The 14,303-nt window shown below is 42.1% G+C and overlaps 1 protein-coding gene across 3 annotated transcripts in view; it reads left to right on the plus strand.

Annotated features, from left to right (window-relative positions):
* Positions 1 to 14,303, plus strand: part of RASA3 (RAS p21 protein activator 3) — a 207,707-nt gene that overhangs the window by 63,459 nt on the left and 129,945 nt on the right. The window contains exon 1 of one of the 3 annotated variants that reach the window (XM_050921842.1): positions 1,494 to 1,591. The exons of the other annotated variants lie outside the window; for them this stretch is intronic. Coding sequence (XP_050777799.1) covers positions 1,548 to 1,591 — 44 coding nt within the window. The 5' untranslated portion in view covers positions 1,494 to 1,547. Of the gene's footprint in view, positions 1 to 1,493; positions 1,592 to 14,303 lie in introns of those variants that run through there. 3 annotated transcript variants of the gene reach the window in all.

Below are 14,303 nucleotides of genomic sequence, written 5' to 3' on the forward strand. Positions count from 1 at the left end.
ACAAGGCCTAGTGATTTTTCATAGGATTTGTCCACTCAAGTTTTCTTGCACTTAATATTTTTCTTGTGATCTTTATTTTATTTTAGGTCTTTATTGTGTTCTGCATTGAGGCAAGAGAGACTGAGATGCAAAATAGTGTAGATTTTGACCCTCACAGATTGTAGATTGATAGCCACATAGAGTTAGGACAGTTGTGTTTTATCATGAAGTTGTTAGCACCTTCCAGTTTAATGGAATTGCTTAGTAATGAATGACATAAAGTTGCTATCTAAAGTTCTTGCTGTAATTAAGAATTTGCAATGTCTAAAGCTTGAAATAGTTCCACGAAAGTAATTTTGCAATTGTTACTTAATTTCTGTCCTTATTCAAGCAAGTGTAACCTTTGTTGCTCAGAACTAGGAATTACACAGGTAGCGTTGTTGGTTTTTTTTTTTCCTGTTGGATGATCATGAAACCACTTCACAGGAGGACTTACTGTTTTAGTTGATGTCATTCCACTGGATTAATCCAATAATTATTTTCCATTGAGAAAATAAGCTTTTCTGTTGTAGGAATAACAACTTCCGTTGAGAGAAATTCCATCTGTCTTTAGACATATTTAAATTAAAGTGGTAGGCTGAATCCAGTCTGAAATCAGCAGGTTAGGGTGCTCACGGGGAAACTACAATCCTTTCATCCTGAATTATTGACCAAGGAGCATATACTTCCAAGTCAGCTCTTGGCTTTCCTTGCTTTCCTCGTGTCTCCCGGGATAGCCTTTCTTCCCCCTTGGCCATGTCAGCTGGCATTTACCTTTGGCTCCATCTCTCTTTGAAGGTGGGTAGGGGCACGTTACTGCTTTTGCTCATCTGTTTCGTAGGAGCATCCCTCCTGACTATCCCAACACCCACCTACCTCTGTGCTCCACTACCAGTTGGATTTGCCCTTCATCCTTGAACATTCCCCCAATAGGTGAATAAATAAAATAAATTCAAGAAGGAAACTGTTTTTAACAATGTCTTTACAGTGCCTCTGTTTGTACAAATTGCTGCTGCTTTGTTTAGCTATCTAACTGCTGCATCATTGAGGGAGGTATTGCAGTCCATCCTCCAGTCTAGGATGACAGGACAGCAAATGTGAAAAATCGGGACAGTGGGTGGGGGATAATAGGAGCCCGTGTAAGAAAAAGACCCCAAAATTGGGACTATCCCTATAAAATTGGGACATCTGGTCACCCTACTCCAGTCTTTTAACTGTGCACTCCACCACCACGTTTGACCTTGTGCATTGCTGCCCTGTAATGACCTCGATAGGAGGGAGCTAAGCCAAATTTCTGCATTGTGGCAGTCACTGTGACCAGTCCAGTGAGTATCCTGTTAAGTCTAGTTAGGATTTGCATCCCAGGTTACGAACAGGTGGATGTAAATTAGGGCTTCTGAAATTCATCAGCGTGCCTGTCTCTATCCCAGAGTTGCTGCCGCTCTGCAAGGACATAGCTGTTGGTCTTGATATGCTGCTGTTCATCCAAGATTGGCACTGGGCCAGCAGCACTGGACAGAAGTGGATTAATGGCTGCCACAAAAGGATGTGTCAAAGTCAGCAGGAGTTGCAGGTGTAGTTCTTTTTCTTGAGACGGGCAGATCATCTTCTAGGAAGTGTGCATTGCTTACTTACACCTATTGGAACCATTGTCAGCCTTGTGTGCAGCAGGTTGTTTTCATCTGTTATAACCCTTCATGCAGTTTGAAGGTTAATGGCATCTTGTCAAAGTTTTGAGCGAGCTATGGGATCCAACACACACAAATTAGATGTTAATGTGTGGTTAAAGCAACCACTAATTATATGGGTGGCTGTGTTCAGCTTTGAATAAATAAGACACACATGCTTACCTCCACCAGATTTGTTACAAACTATTCCCTGTAAGCCTGTGATGAGGTTTAACATGGAAATGATATTAAATCAGCGCTTCAACTCTGGCCCCCATTCTCAATTTCTAATACTTTGATTGGGCTCCTTGTCAAAACTTGCACAGTCTCTGAGTAACAGGGACTTGGGTGTTGCAACCCATGGAAGCAAATCACAAAAATTACATCTCTCCTCACCTTTTTATTGACAATTTAAACCTTTGCCATTTTTTTCAGTTTAGCAAAGTGAAGTGAAAACTTCTGTTTTTAAATTTTTTTTATTGAACTGTGACTGTTAAATGACAAACTGTTTCCCATTTGTGACCTATGGGCTTTTTTTACAATTATCTGTGAACATATGCATAAAATTGAATATACTTGTCACCCTGAAACAATTGTCATAGTTCAGGACAATTGCACCTGTATTGCTCCTTCGAGGGCACCCTCTCTAGACTCCCAGCTCCTTAGCTGTCACCTCCCTTGGGCAAAGTCCAAGTGTCTCTCTTTTGAGACCAGGGGTTTTCCAGGCTGCACAGTTCTCTGCCTACACTGTGATATTCGTAGCAAGCCAAAACACCTAAAGAGCCAGTACCTGCTCTTTGCTTTCTCTGCAGAGGTTATGAATAGTGTAATTGCCTGCAGTTCTAAGTTACTGTACAGCTCTTCGTAAGTAAGCATGTGTATTCTTCAGTTGAAAGCATTATAGAAAAAAAGCTATTAAACATTTTGTTTACATGTATGTTAAAAAGCTTACCAGAGCTCACTCTGAACTCCAGCTTTGGACTCAGTCTTACAAAACCCGTAACTGTGTCTCCCCCGCCCTCTTTCTCCCCCCCACTCCCCCACCACACACAGTTAAAATTTCATGGCTGTCTCAGATTCAGAACCAGACCAACTGTGAATCATTCAGACTTCCTTTTTTCCAGATTGTGCCTTTCACCTTGGCCTCACGTAACAGGTGATCAGTAGACAATGGACAACTCCTCAGGGTGAAGCTTCAAAAGGCTGGGGTTTTGCATAATTGGAGGTGGAGAATTTGCGTTCCCCTCCCCCTAGATATTCCCTAGGAAAATGACTTAACGCTTTTTGTTCCAAAACTCCCTTCTTGTCTGGTACATTGTTCAGTATAATCTTTTGAATCCCCAGGTTCCACATCTGTCACATTTCCCCCTTTGAGAGGTTATATACAATCCTGGCCCACAATAATACATAAACCATTCATTTAATACAATGGATCTGTAAAATACTAAATCTTAATTCAATAAAGTCTGCCAGGAAATTGCCATATCTACAACCATGTTTTCTAATTCAGGTTTCCTTGCACTGACGGAACCTGTATTTTTTCCAGCTGTTTTTTCATATACTCTCTATGCACATGAAAGGGTTTAAAATTGAAACATGGCTGAAACGTTTCATTTTGTACAGTGAGGAATTCTGCATGTGTCATTTTTTAGCTAATTACTTGAATGGTAACTTCACTTCTGTGGAAGTGGTTTATTACAGTGGTTCTCAACAAGGGGTATGCAGAGGTCTTCCAGGGCGTACATCAACGTATCTAGATATTTGCCTAGTTTTACAACAGGCTATATAAAAGCACTAGTGAAGTCAGTATCAACTAGAATTTCATACAATTACTTGTTTATACTGCTATATACTATGCATTGAAATGTAAGTACAATATTTACATTCCAGTTGACTTATTGTATAATTATACGGTAAACATGAGAAACATGACATCTCTGCTGCTAGAAGAGGGCCTCATACTCCCTGACTGAACTAACCTCGTTATCTCTAGCCTGATTCTTGCTTGCATATTTATACCTGCCTCTGGAAATTTCCATTACGTGCACCTGACGAAGTGGGTATTCACCCACGAAAGCTCATGCTCCAATACATCTGTTAGTATATAAGGTGTCACAGGACTCTTTGTTGCTTTATGGGAAAGTAAGCAATTTGTCAGTAAAAGTGTGCTGTGACACTTTTGTATTTCTCTGATTTTGTAAGCAAGTAATTTTTGAGTAAGGTGAAACTTGGGGGTATGCAAGACAAATCAGACTCCTGAAAGGGGTTCAATGGTCTGGGAAGTTTGAGAGCCATTGGTTTATTACATGTATTATGGTAACGCTTAGAAGCCGCAGCCAATAAACCCCACTGTGTTAGGTGCTATACAAACACACAGTAAGAGAGTCCCTGCCTTGAAGAGCGTACAGTCTAAACAGCTAACGGGGTTGGGAAAGGAAACATTGTTATCCCCATTTCCCAGATGGGGAGTTGAGGCACAGATATTAAGTGATTTACCCAGGGTCACACACAACTTAGACCTCTTGCTTCCCAGGCCAGTGCCTTAATCACAAGGCCAGTAACAATATTACTACACCTTTCGTTAGCACTAAATTCCCCTCAAAAACTTGAGAGCAGCCAGGTTAGTGGGCAGTCAGGTGAGACCAATAAATCATTAAGAGCAGGGGTTGGCAACCTCTGGCATGCGACTTGCCAGAGTAAGCACCCTGGTGGGCTGGGCCAGTTTGTTTACTTGCCATATCGGCAGGTTTGGTGGGCCGCGGTTCACCATCCCAGGCCAGTGGGGGAGGCGGGAAGTGGCGTAGACAAGGAATGCGTTGGCCATGGCTTCCAGCCGCCCCAATGACCTGGGAGGGCGAACCGCGGCCAGTGAGAGCCATGGTCTGCCGAACTTGCCAACGCGGCAGGTAAACAAACTGGCCCAGCCTGCCAAGGTGCTTCCCGTGGCGAGCCGCGTGCCAGAGGTTGCAGACCCCTGGTCAAGAGTTTTACATAATTTCCACCAGCCAACCTCTCTTGCCATCAAAACAGGACTGCTGTGCTGGTATATTGTACTGAATCAAAGATTTAAGGTTTCTACTAGGACAGCTTTCTAATGCCTGACTGGAAGAAGCAGTGGAGTAGAGATACTCATAGGTAGAGGGTGGCTAAGGCTAGAGGAGGCTCATTCCTGCCCCTGCCCTCCCCCACAAAGCTCTCAGCCCAGTTTGGCTTGTGAAGCCTTACACCTGACAGGGCCAGGAAGGGGGTGGGGCAGGATCTCATGGCAGGAGGACCCTGCCTGCACACAGTCTTGGCTCCATGATCCTTTAGTGCTCCTTCCTACTTGACAGGAATTTTTCACACCTTGGATAGAGTAATCAAAAACTGAATGTAAGAGAAAATAATCCACCTGGGCCTTGAGTCTACTGTCCCTAGACTTTGGTGGGGAGGGAAAATGCCAACCACATACTACTTGTATTTGTATGAGTGAATAATACATATTCACAAACAATAGACTTTGCTTAATGTTAATTAAGGCTGCTGTCATCAATGAACTAAACTATTAAAAATTAGGAAAATACATAAAGGATTAAAATGCTGTTAAGTCAAGCACACTCAAGTTCAGAAATGCTGGAGGGGACATTGCCCTTGCAATCTTAATTTATCTCCCTTCTAAAAAAGTGTGAGAGACACTGAGGTACTGACCCTGTAAAACAGAAAATACCGATGCAGCCTCACAGTAGTGAGACCTCAATATTAAGAGATGTCTGTAGCAACTCCATAGTTTAAGGGTATATTGAACTTAACACAAGAATAAAGTTCCTTTGTTTCACACTTTGCTAATTGAAGTTAGTTACTAAATTTGATAAATTCATTCTTGCAAAGAGTTACTGTTCTGTATAAAGGCTTGTCCACACTGTTTGGAGCGGCAGTATGTCAAAGCACATTATGGAACTTGTAGGATACAGTAGCAGTATCCACACAGCCAGATAACGTGTGACAGGCTAATGCATGGTAGGTTTAGACTCTGGCTTGCTGTGCACTAACCAACCATATAGATGCCTTAATTTTTAATAAAATATTGAAAGTTTGCTGATATCTTCTTAAAATACTTGCTTTAAAAAAATTGCTTTGTTTTCCTCACATTTGTGTTCCTCTAGCTAACCAACCACAAACTCCAAACTTCTCTCTCGCATTCGGATGTGTTGGACACAAGCCACTTCTCAAATTTTAAATACATATAGTTGTTCCACTTTGGAGATACGCCAAGATGAGCTGATAGAATTACTTGGATACATCAGCTCCTTACGTGTCCCAGTGTTGCCCACCTGCCTCTGGGAAATACAGAGCTCTGCTCAGCATAAAGGCCACTGGGGAGGAGGCTTTGAACCGAATGGCATAAGCAGTGGTTTGAGAGCAGTTTCTCGCCTATCTGTTTGCTCCATAGTAATTCTCACAACAACCTCACTCCTCAGTGTACTCTCCCCTACACGCGCTGCCTGGCCCCACCCTGCCCTGTTCTCTATTACCACATTTTGCTTTTAAACACTGATATGTATCAACATTGATGGATCTAAACATTGATGTGTATCAACATTTAACAGCGTAATGTGGTAAGGGGGCTTGCGGGGAGTGGAGCTGTATAGGAAGAGGTACTTGGGGCAAATCAGACTGCCCATGAGAGATTTTTGGGGCAGGAAATGAGCAAGACTTTGTCAGGGAGACATGTAACACAGCAGGACAGAGTGCCAGAAGGGGAAGCAGGGCTGTGGGAGGAGGCATGGTGGACATTAAGGCTCTGAGGGGTTTACGAATGAGAATATGTATCAGTATTGAAAGCTATCTGTATGAGTAACTATCAGTGTTGTTGCAGACTGTTTTTTAAGAACCTGAGAAATTTCTGAAAAGTAAACACATCTATAACTTGAGTTCCCCTTTGTCAAGGGGGTTCAGATAGAGGCTGAATATCCCACCAGACAAGGATATTTCTATTTGTGGGAGAGGAGGAAACTTAATAGCTGTAAGAGTCACAAGGTCACTAGAAATGGGCAAGGGAGAATTTTTGGTGTTTGGTAGGTATGTCAGTCAGTGGATAGGGTTCAGAGCTAGCGGGGTGAGACTGTAAGGGCACCAGGTATCCACACAAAATAAAAGCAGTAAAAAACAAGCTGAGGAAGTTTTAGGAAAAAAGAGGGGAGTGGTGGAAAACAGAATGGAACATAGGAACGGCCATACTGGGTCAGACCAAAGGTCCATCTAGCCTAGTATCTTGTCTATCGACAGTGGCCAATGCCAGGTGCCGCAGAGGGAGTGAACTTAACAGGCAATGATCAAGTGATCTCTCTCCAGCCACCCATCTCCATCCTCTGGCAAACAGAGGCCAGGGACACCATTCCTTACCCATCCTGACTAACAGCCATTAATGGACTTAACCTCCATGAATTTATCCAGTTCTCTTTTAAATGCTGTTATAGTCCTAACCTTCACAACCTCCTCAGATAAGGAGTTCCACAAATTGACTGTGCGCTGTGTGAAGAAGAACTTCCTTTTATTTGTTTTAAACCTGCTGCCCATTAATTTCATTTGGTGGCCTCTAGTTCTTATATTATGGGAATAAGTAAATAACTTTTGCTTATCTACTTATCACTCCATCGTATCCCCCCTTAGCCTCCTCTTTTCGAAGCTGAAAAGTCCTAGCCTCTTTAATCTCTCCTCATATGGGATCCGTTCCAAACCTCTAATCATTTTAGTTGCCCTTCTCTGAACCTTTTCTAGTGCCAGTATATCTTTTTTGAGATGAGACCACCACATCTGTAGTCAGTATTCAAGATGTGGGCATACCATCAATTTATATAAGGGCAATAATATATTCTTTGTCTTATTCTCTATCCCCTTTTTTAATCATTCTTAACATCCTGTTTGCTTTTTTGACTGCCACTGCACACTGCGTGGGCGTCTTCAGAGAACTATCCAGGATAACTCCAAGATCTTTTTCCTGATTCATTATAGCTAAGTTAGCCCCGATCATATTGTATGTATAGTTGGGGTTATTTTTTCCAATGTGCATTACTTTACATTTATCCACATTAAATTTCATTTGCCATTTTGTTGCCCAGTCACTTAGTTTTGTGAGATCTTTTTGAAGCTCTTCAGAGTCTGCTTTGGTCCTAACTATCTTGAGCAGTTTAATATTGTCTGCAAACTTTACCTCTTCACTATTTACCCCTTTCTCCAGATCATTTATGAATAAGTTGAATAGGATTGGTCCTATGACTAACCCTTGGGGAACACCAATAGCTACCCCTGTCTATTCTGAAAATTTACCATTTATTCCTACCCTTTGTTCCCTGTCTGTTAATCAGTTCTCAATCCATGAAAGGACCCTCCCTTTTATCCCATGACAACTTAATTTACATAAGAGCCTTTGGTGAGGGACCTTGTCAAAGGCTTTCTGGAAATCTAAGTACACTATGTCCACTGACTCCCCCTTGTCCACATGTTTGCTGACCCCTTCAAAGAACTCTAATAGATTAGGAAGACACGATTTCCCTTTACAGAAACCATGTTGACTTTTGCCCAACAATTTATGTTCTTCTACATGTCTGACCATTTTATTCTTTACTATTGATTCAACTAATTTGCCCATTACTGACGTTAGACTTACCAGTCTATAATTGCTGGGATCACCTCTAGAGCCCTTTTTAAATATTGTCGTTACATTAGCTAACTTCCAGTCATTGGGTACAGAAGCTGATTTAAAGGACAGGTTACAAACCATAGTTAATAGTTTCGGAACTTGACATTTGAGTTCTTTCAGAACTCTTGGGGGAATGCCATCTGGTCCCGGTGACTTGTTAATGTTAAGTTTATGAATTAATTCCAAAACCTCCTCTATTGACACTTCAGTCTGTGACAGTTCCTCAGATTTGTCACCTACAAAAGCCGGCTCCGGTTTGGGAATCTCCCTAACATCCTCAGCCATGAAGACTGAAGCAAAGAATCCATTTAGTTTCCCTGCAATGACTTTATCATCTTTAAGCGCTCCTTTTATATCTTGATCATCCAGGGGCCCCCACTGGTTGTTTAGCAGGCTTCTTGCTTCTGATGTACTTAAACATTTTGTTGTTACCCTTTGAGTTTTTGGCTAGCTGTTCTTCAAACTCCTCTATGGCTTTTCTTATTACATTTTTACACTTAACTTGGCAGCGTTTATGCTCCTTTCTATTTACCTCATTAAGATTTGACTTCCACTTTTAAAAAGTGCCTTTATCTCTCACTGCTTCTTTTACATGGTTGTTAAGCCACGATGGCTTTTTTTAAATTACTTTACTGTGTTTCTTAATTTGGGGTATACATTTAAGTTGGGCCTCTATTATGGTGTCTTTAAAAAGCGTCCATGCAGCTTACAGGGATTTCTAGTAACTGTACCTTTTAATTTCTGTTTAACCTCCTCATTTTTGCATAGTTCCCTGTTCTGAAATTCAGTGCCACAGTGTTGGGCTGTTGAGGTGTTCTTCCCACCACAGGGATGTTAAATGTTGTTATATTGTGGTCACTGTTTCCAAGCGGTCCTGTTACAGTTACCTCTTGGACCAGATCCTGTGCTCCACTAAATCAAGAATTGCCTCTCCCCTTGTGGGTTCCCATACCAGCTGCTCCAAGAAGCAGTCATTTAAAATATCGAGAAATTTTGTCTATGCTTTTCGTCCTGAGGTGACATGTTCCCAGTCAATATGGGGATAATTGAAATCTCCCACTGTTATTGAGTTCTTCATTTTGATAGCCTCTCTAATCTCCCTTAGCATTTCATAGTCACTGTCACTGTCCTGGTCAGATGGTCGATAATAGATCTCTAATGTTATATTTTTATTAGAGCATGAAATTACTATCCATAGAGATTCTATGGAACATGTGGATTCACTTAAGACTCGTACTTCATTTGATTCTACAATTTCTTTCACATATAGTGTCACTCCCACCTCCCGCATGACCTGTTCTGTCCTTCCGATATATTTTGTACCCTGGAATGATTGTGTCCCATTGATTGTCCTCAGTCTACCATGTTTCTGTGATGCCTATTACATCAATATCCTCCTTTATCACGAGGCACTTTTTAGTTTGCCCATCTTATTATTTAGACTTCTAGCATTTGTGTACAAGCACTTTAAAAACTTGTCACTGTTTTTGTCTGCCCTTTTCTGATGTGCCAGATTCTTTATGTGAATGTTTCTCATCTGATCTGGCTCTTACATTATCCTCTTCCATCCTCTGCTCCTGACTATAACCTAGAGAATCTCTATCAATAGACTCACCTCTAAGAGAAGTCTCTATCTGATCCACATGCTCCACTGCAGCAGTCAGCTTTCCCCCATCTCCTAGTTTAAAAACTGCTCTACAACCTTTTTAATGTTTAGTGCCAGCAGTCTGGTTCCACTTTGGTTTAGATGGAGCCCATCCTTCCTGTATAGGCTCCCCCATCCCAAAAGTTTCCCCAGTTCCTAATGAATCTAAACCCCTCTTCTCTACACCATCGTCTCATCCATGCATTGAGACTCTGAAGCTCTGCCTGCCTACCTGGCCCTGTGCGTGGAACTGGGAGCATTTCTGAGAATGCCATCATAGAGGTCCTGGATTTCAGTCTTTTCCCTAACAGCCTAAATTTGGCCTCCAGGAGGTCTCTCCTACCCTTCCCTATGTCATTGGTACCTATGTGTACCACGACCACTGGCTCCTCCCCAGCACTACACATAAGTCTATCCAGATGCCTCGAGAGATCTGCAGCTTTCATACCAGGCAGGGAAGTCATCAAACGGTTTTCCCAGTCATCAGAAACCTAGCTATCTACATTTCTAATGATCGAATCTCCCATTACTAACACTTGCCTTTTCCTAGTGACTGGAAATTTAAAGAAACACCATGTTGTTGTTGTTGTTGTTTCTATTTGGTACCAGCTGAAAAATAATACACAGTTGTGTTCTTTTGCTTTATAAATTGTTCAAGCCTAGAAACTTGCACTCCAGAAAGATTCCTTCTTTTTCGAGCAGAAACATCAATACTATGGGCCAGATCCTCACTTGTGTAAGTAGGCATAGCTCCATTGACCTCTGCTGAGCCAGGCTACTTTACACCAATTGAGACTATATCTGTACCTAAAATCTCCCCACCCTCCACCCTGGATCTAATGTAGTTAACACAGTAATAATTTTCTGATTTTGTTGATGTATGTATGAATTCATGCCACAGCACTACCTATCAAGTCCTTCAGCCCAATTACTTATGAGAAAATGGCTTATGCGCAGTGGATGGATATTAGAAGAGGGTCTGTACTTTCACAATGGCTTAAGTTGTGTGGGTTTGTTTTAGGTGTATTTCTTAAGTAACCATATGCTTCCAGTTGGATATATTCTGTCAAAACTCTGAGTTTCAGATCTAGTATGGGTGTTTTAGATTCCCAGCATCCCTTGTCGGTCTCTTTTGGCTACTTCTATAGAATCTCACCTTGTCTATCCTCACCTGATAGTTCTGTAGTAGCAGCAACCACACACTGTGTCAGAATTTGAGTTTATCCAATTCCCTTGTTATCTGTCTTAATTATTCTGAAGAATCCTTTTTTTCCCCCTCATCACTCTCTTAATGAAATGTTGCAGAGTATGTATGCACATTTTATAAGCCAAATGCTGGATTGTTCAGAAACAAGCCAAGTACCCTTTCGTAGACTCCTTCAGTCTATTTATTTTTCTTCCATCTCACACTGTGATGTGAACTCTGGTCTTCAGTTCATGCAGCAGGATGAATCCAGTATTTCTAAACAAGTTGGACTAGTCAGAGGATGCAGAGTTCTCTGTAGCATGTTAATGGTCCTTACTTTCAAGTACAAAGGCAGGTTTAAAAGGAGAAGAAAAATCTATATACAAAGAGGTTTGGTTTGGGCAGTTTCATCATTATTCATGTTGCAACTCTCTCCCTTCATCCACTGAACTATCAGTGCCAAAATGAGAACAAGACTGCTTTTGCAAACCCAAGTGTTGAGAAATAAATGCTGGGTTTTGCAACATTATTTGAAACTGAAGAAGTCATTCTAGTCTGTGATTCAGTTTATATACTTTTGTTCCCTACTTACATTGATTGTGATGATTTTTAATAGGTATTTTTCAAACAAAACTTTTTTTTTTACAGTTAAGGTTGAACATGGTTCTGTGGAGTTGAGCTAACCCTCATAAGTAATTACAAAATCCTGCATCTTTTGAAAAACCCAAATCACCAGAATGTTTGTTTGAAAATTGACAGTTAAGAGATCTTCTCCTATATAATTTTTCATTGCTTAAACTCACTCCACCTGACTTCCCCCTGTCCCCACCCTAGTCCAGCTCCTAAACATCTTTCCCTTGTAATTTGCAAAAACATGTGCTTAGTAGGGTTGCCAATTTTCTGATTGCAGAAAACCGAACACCCTAGCCCCGCCCTCTGCTCACTCCATCCCCCTTCCCTCTGTCACTTACTGTCCCCCACCCTCACTCACTTGCTCACTTGATGGGGCAGGGGATTGGGGTGTGGGGGGAGGGCTCCGCCTAGGGGTGTGAGCTCTGGGATGGGGCTGGGGATTGCAGTACGGTGGGGTGAGGGCTCTGGTTGGAGGGTGTGGGAGGGGTCTTTGGCCTAGGGCCCAGGAGATTGAGGTACAGAAAGGATGTGTGCTCTGGGAGGGAGTCTGGGGTATGGAAGGGGGCAGAAGGGGGCTCAGGGCTCAGATGGGGTTGGGGTGCAGGAGGGGATGCAGGCTCCAGGCAGCACATACCTTTGGTGGCTCCCAGGAAGTGGCGACATGCCCCTCTGGCTCCTAGGTCCAGTGGTGTCCAGAAGGCTCTATACACTGCCTCGTTCACAGGCACCGCCCCCACAACTCCCATTGGCCATGGTTCCCGGCCAATGGGAGCTGTGGAGCTGGTACCATGGGTAGGAGCAGCGCGCAGAGCCCACCAGGCCACCTCTGTGCCTAGGAGCTGGAGAGATATGCCGGCCGCTTTCGGGAGCTGCACGAAGCCAGCCGTTTCTCGACCAGGCATTCCGGTCGAAAACTGGGCACTTGGCAGCTCTAATAGGCCAAAATAAAAAATGACTAGGCGATAATCAGAAATAGGATCTTGAATCGGAAACCTGTCTGTAAATTGAGTGGGTGAATGAAGTAGTATTTGGAAGAAGACAAGGAGGATTCCTTTACTATTTCCAGACTAATTCACATTTGGGCACTAAAACAGATATTTTTAGAGGAAAATAATATTTCTCCAGGGTTATTATAATTTTTTAAGGAAAATCACGCTGCATTTATTTTAATGAAGTTTTTATTTATGACTTTGCTGTTGCTCATTGGAGGAAAGAGGTTCAAGCCTCCAACTGAGGGAAATACTTAAGCATGTGCGTAAGTACCTTGCCGAATCAGGTTGGCATAAAAGATCTGCAGGAAAGGAATCATGCTGTACCTTGATGAGGCCTAGAAAAGGGCTTCGCTCCTGTGGGCTTTAGCAAGTCTGTGGGAGAGAGGGAAAGGGAAGATGATGAAACCTGGGTGGAGTATGGAGTAAAAGATGGTGAAAAGGGGAAGCTTTTTTTCATGGTTAAAAACTTTGGGATTTAAAATCTACAATATGTTAAAGTTAATGTTTAACAGACTCTGCTTTTCCTTGTCTTTCTCCGTGCCCTCCAGTCTCCTGTCACTTCCCCCCTTTCATCCCTTGTCCCAGTCTGCTGCCTGCCTCAGAATCGCCCTTCCTCCTCCCCAGACTCCAATTCCATGCCCACATCATGCACTGAAGATTCCTGCTCCACCACATTTCTCTAATAGTTGAGATTGGCATGTGAAACATCAGGAAGATCAGATGGGGATGGGGTGAGGGGATGGCAACAGAAGTGTATTCAAAATGAATCTGCTTATGAGATATTAGCTTCACTCTTAGTTATGGAGTAGTTACTGTCAACTGCTGGATGTGGCAGTTGTGAGGCTAGTGATTCAAAAGCGCTATTATTCTATGTATAGAACACCAGTCTATCGAAGTATCTGGGACACCTTATAATAAAACCCAAGGCAGGTTAAATTTAATAAAAATATAAAGGAATTTAAAGTCAATATCCTGTGCCAAAGGATTTCTGAAACTTAAACATTTTCAAACGTACTTTAAAGAAGGCTAATTTCATACTGACTGCCAGGTAAAGAAGAGGGCATGCCATGGCTTCTGTCACTGCAAATTTGTTTCCAAAAGCCCCATCCCCTTGGCAGTCATTGCAAGACTTAAAAAGAATCAGAAGCTATTTTGATACTTTAAACTCTTCCTTTTGCAATTATTGATGCTTATTCTGATGTTCAGAAACTACCCCCCTACCCCATTTTCTTCACCAAATTAAATCGTCTAATGAGAAAGTAGATCTAGTCTACCAGGGAATTTTTTTTAATTGAAAGTTCAAGTTGAACTTATTTAAATTCTGACAGATCTCTGAATCTTCAGCTGGGCTAATTCTGGTATTTGTTCTTTAAGTCTTTGTCAGTCCCTTGTGGGCTATGTAACTCGATGCTGCTGACTTTTATTAATTTCTATGTCAAATAAAAGCATTTGGTGCAGCAAACAGGGTGGATTGCTGTTTTGT

The sequence above is a fragment of the Gopherus flavomarginatus genome, chromosome 1 (genome assembly GCF_025201925.1).
Source record: "Gopherus flavomarginatus isolate rGopFla2 chromosome 1, rGopFla2.mat.asm, whole genome shotgun sequence".
Taxonomy (NCBI): Eukaryota; Metazoa; Chordata; order Testudines; family Testudinidae; genus Gopherus; species Gopherus flavomarginatus.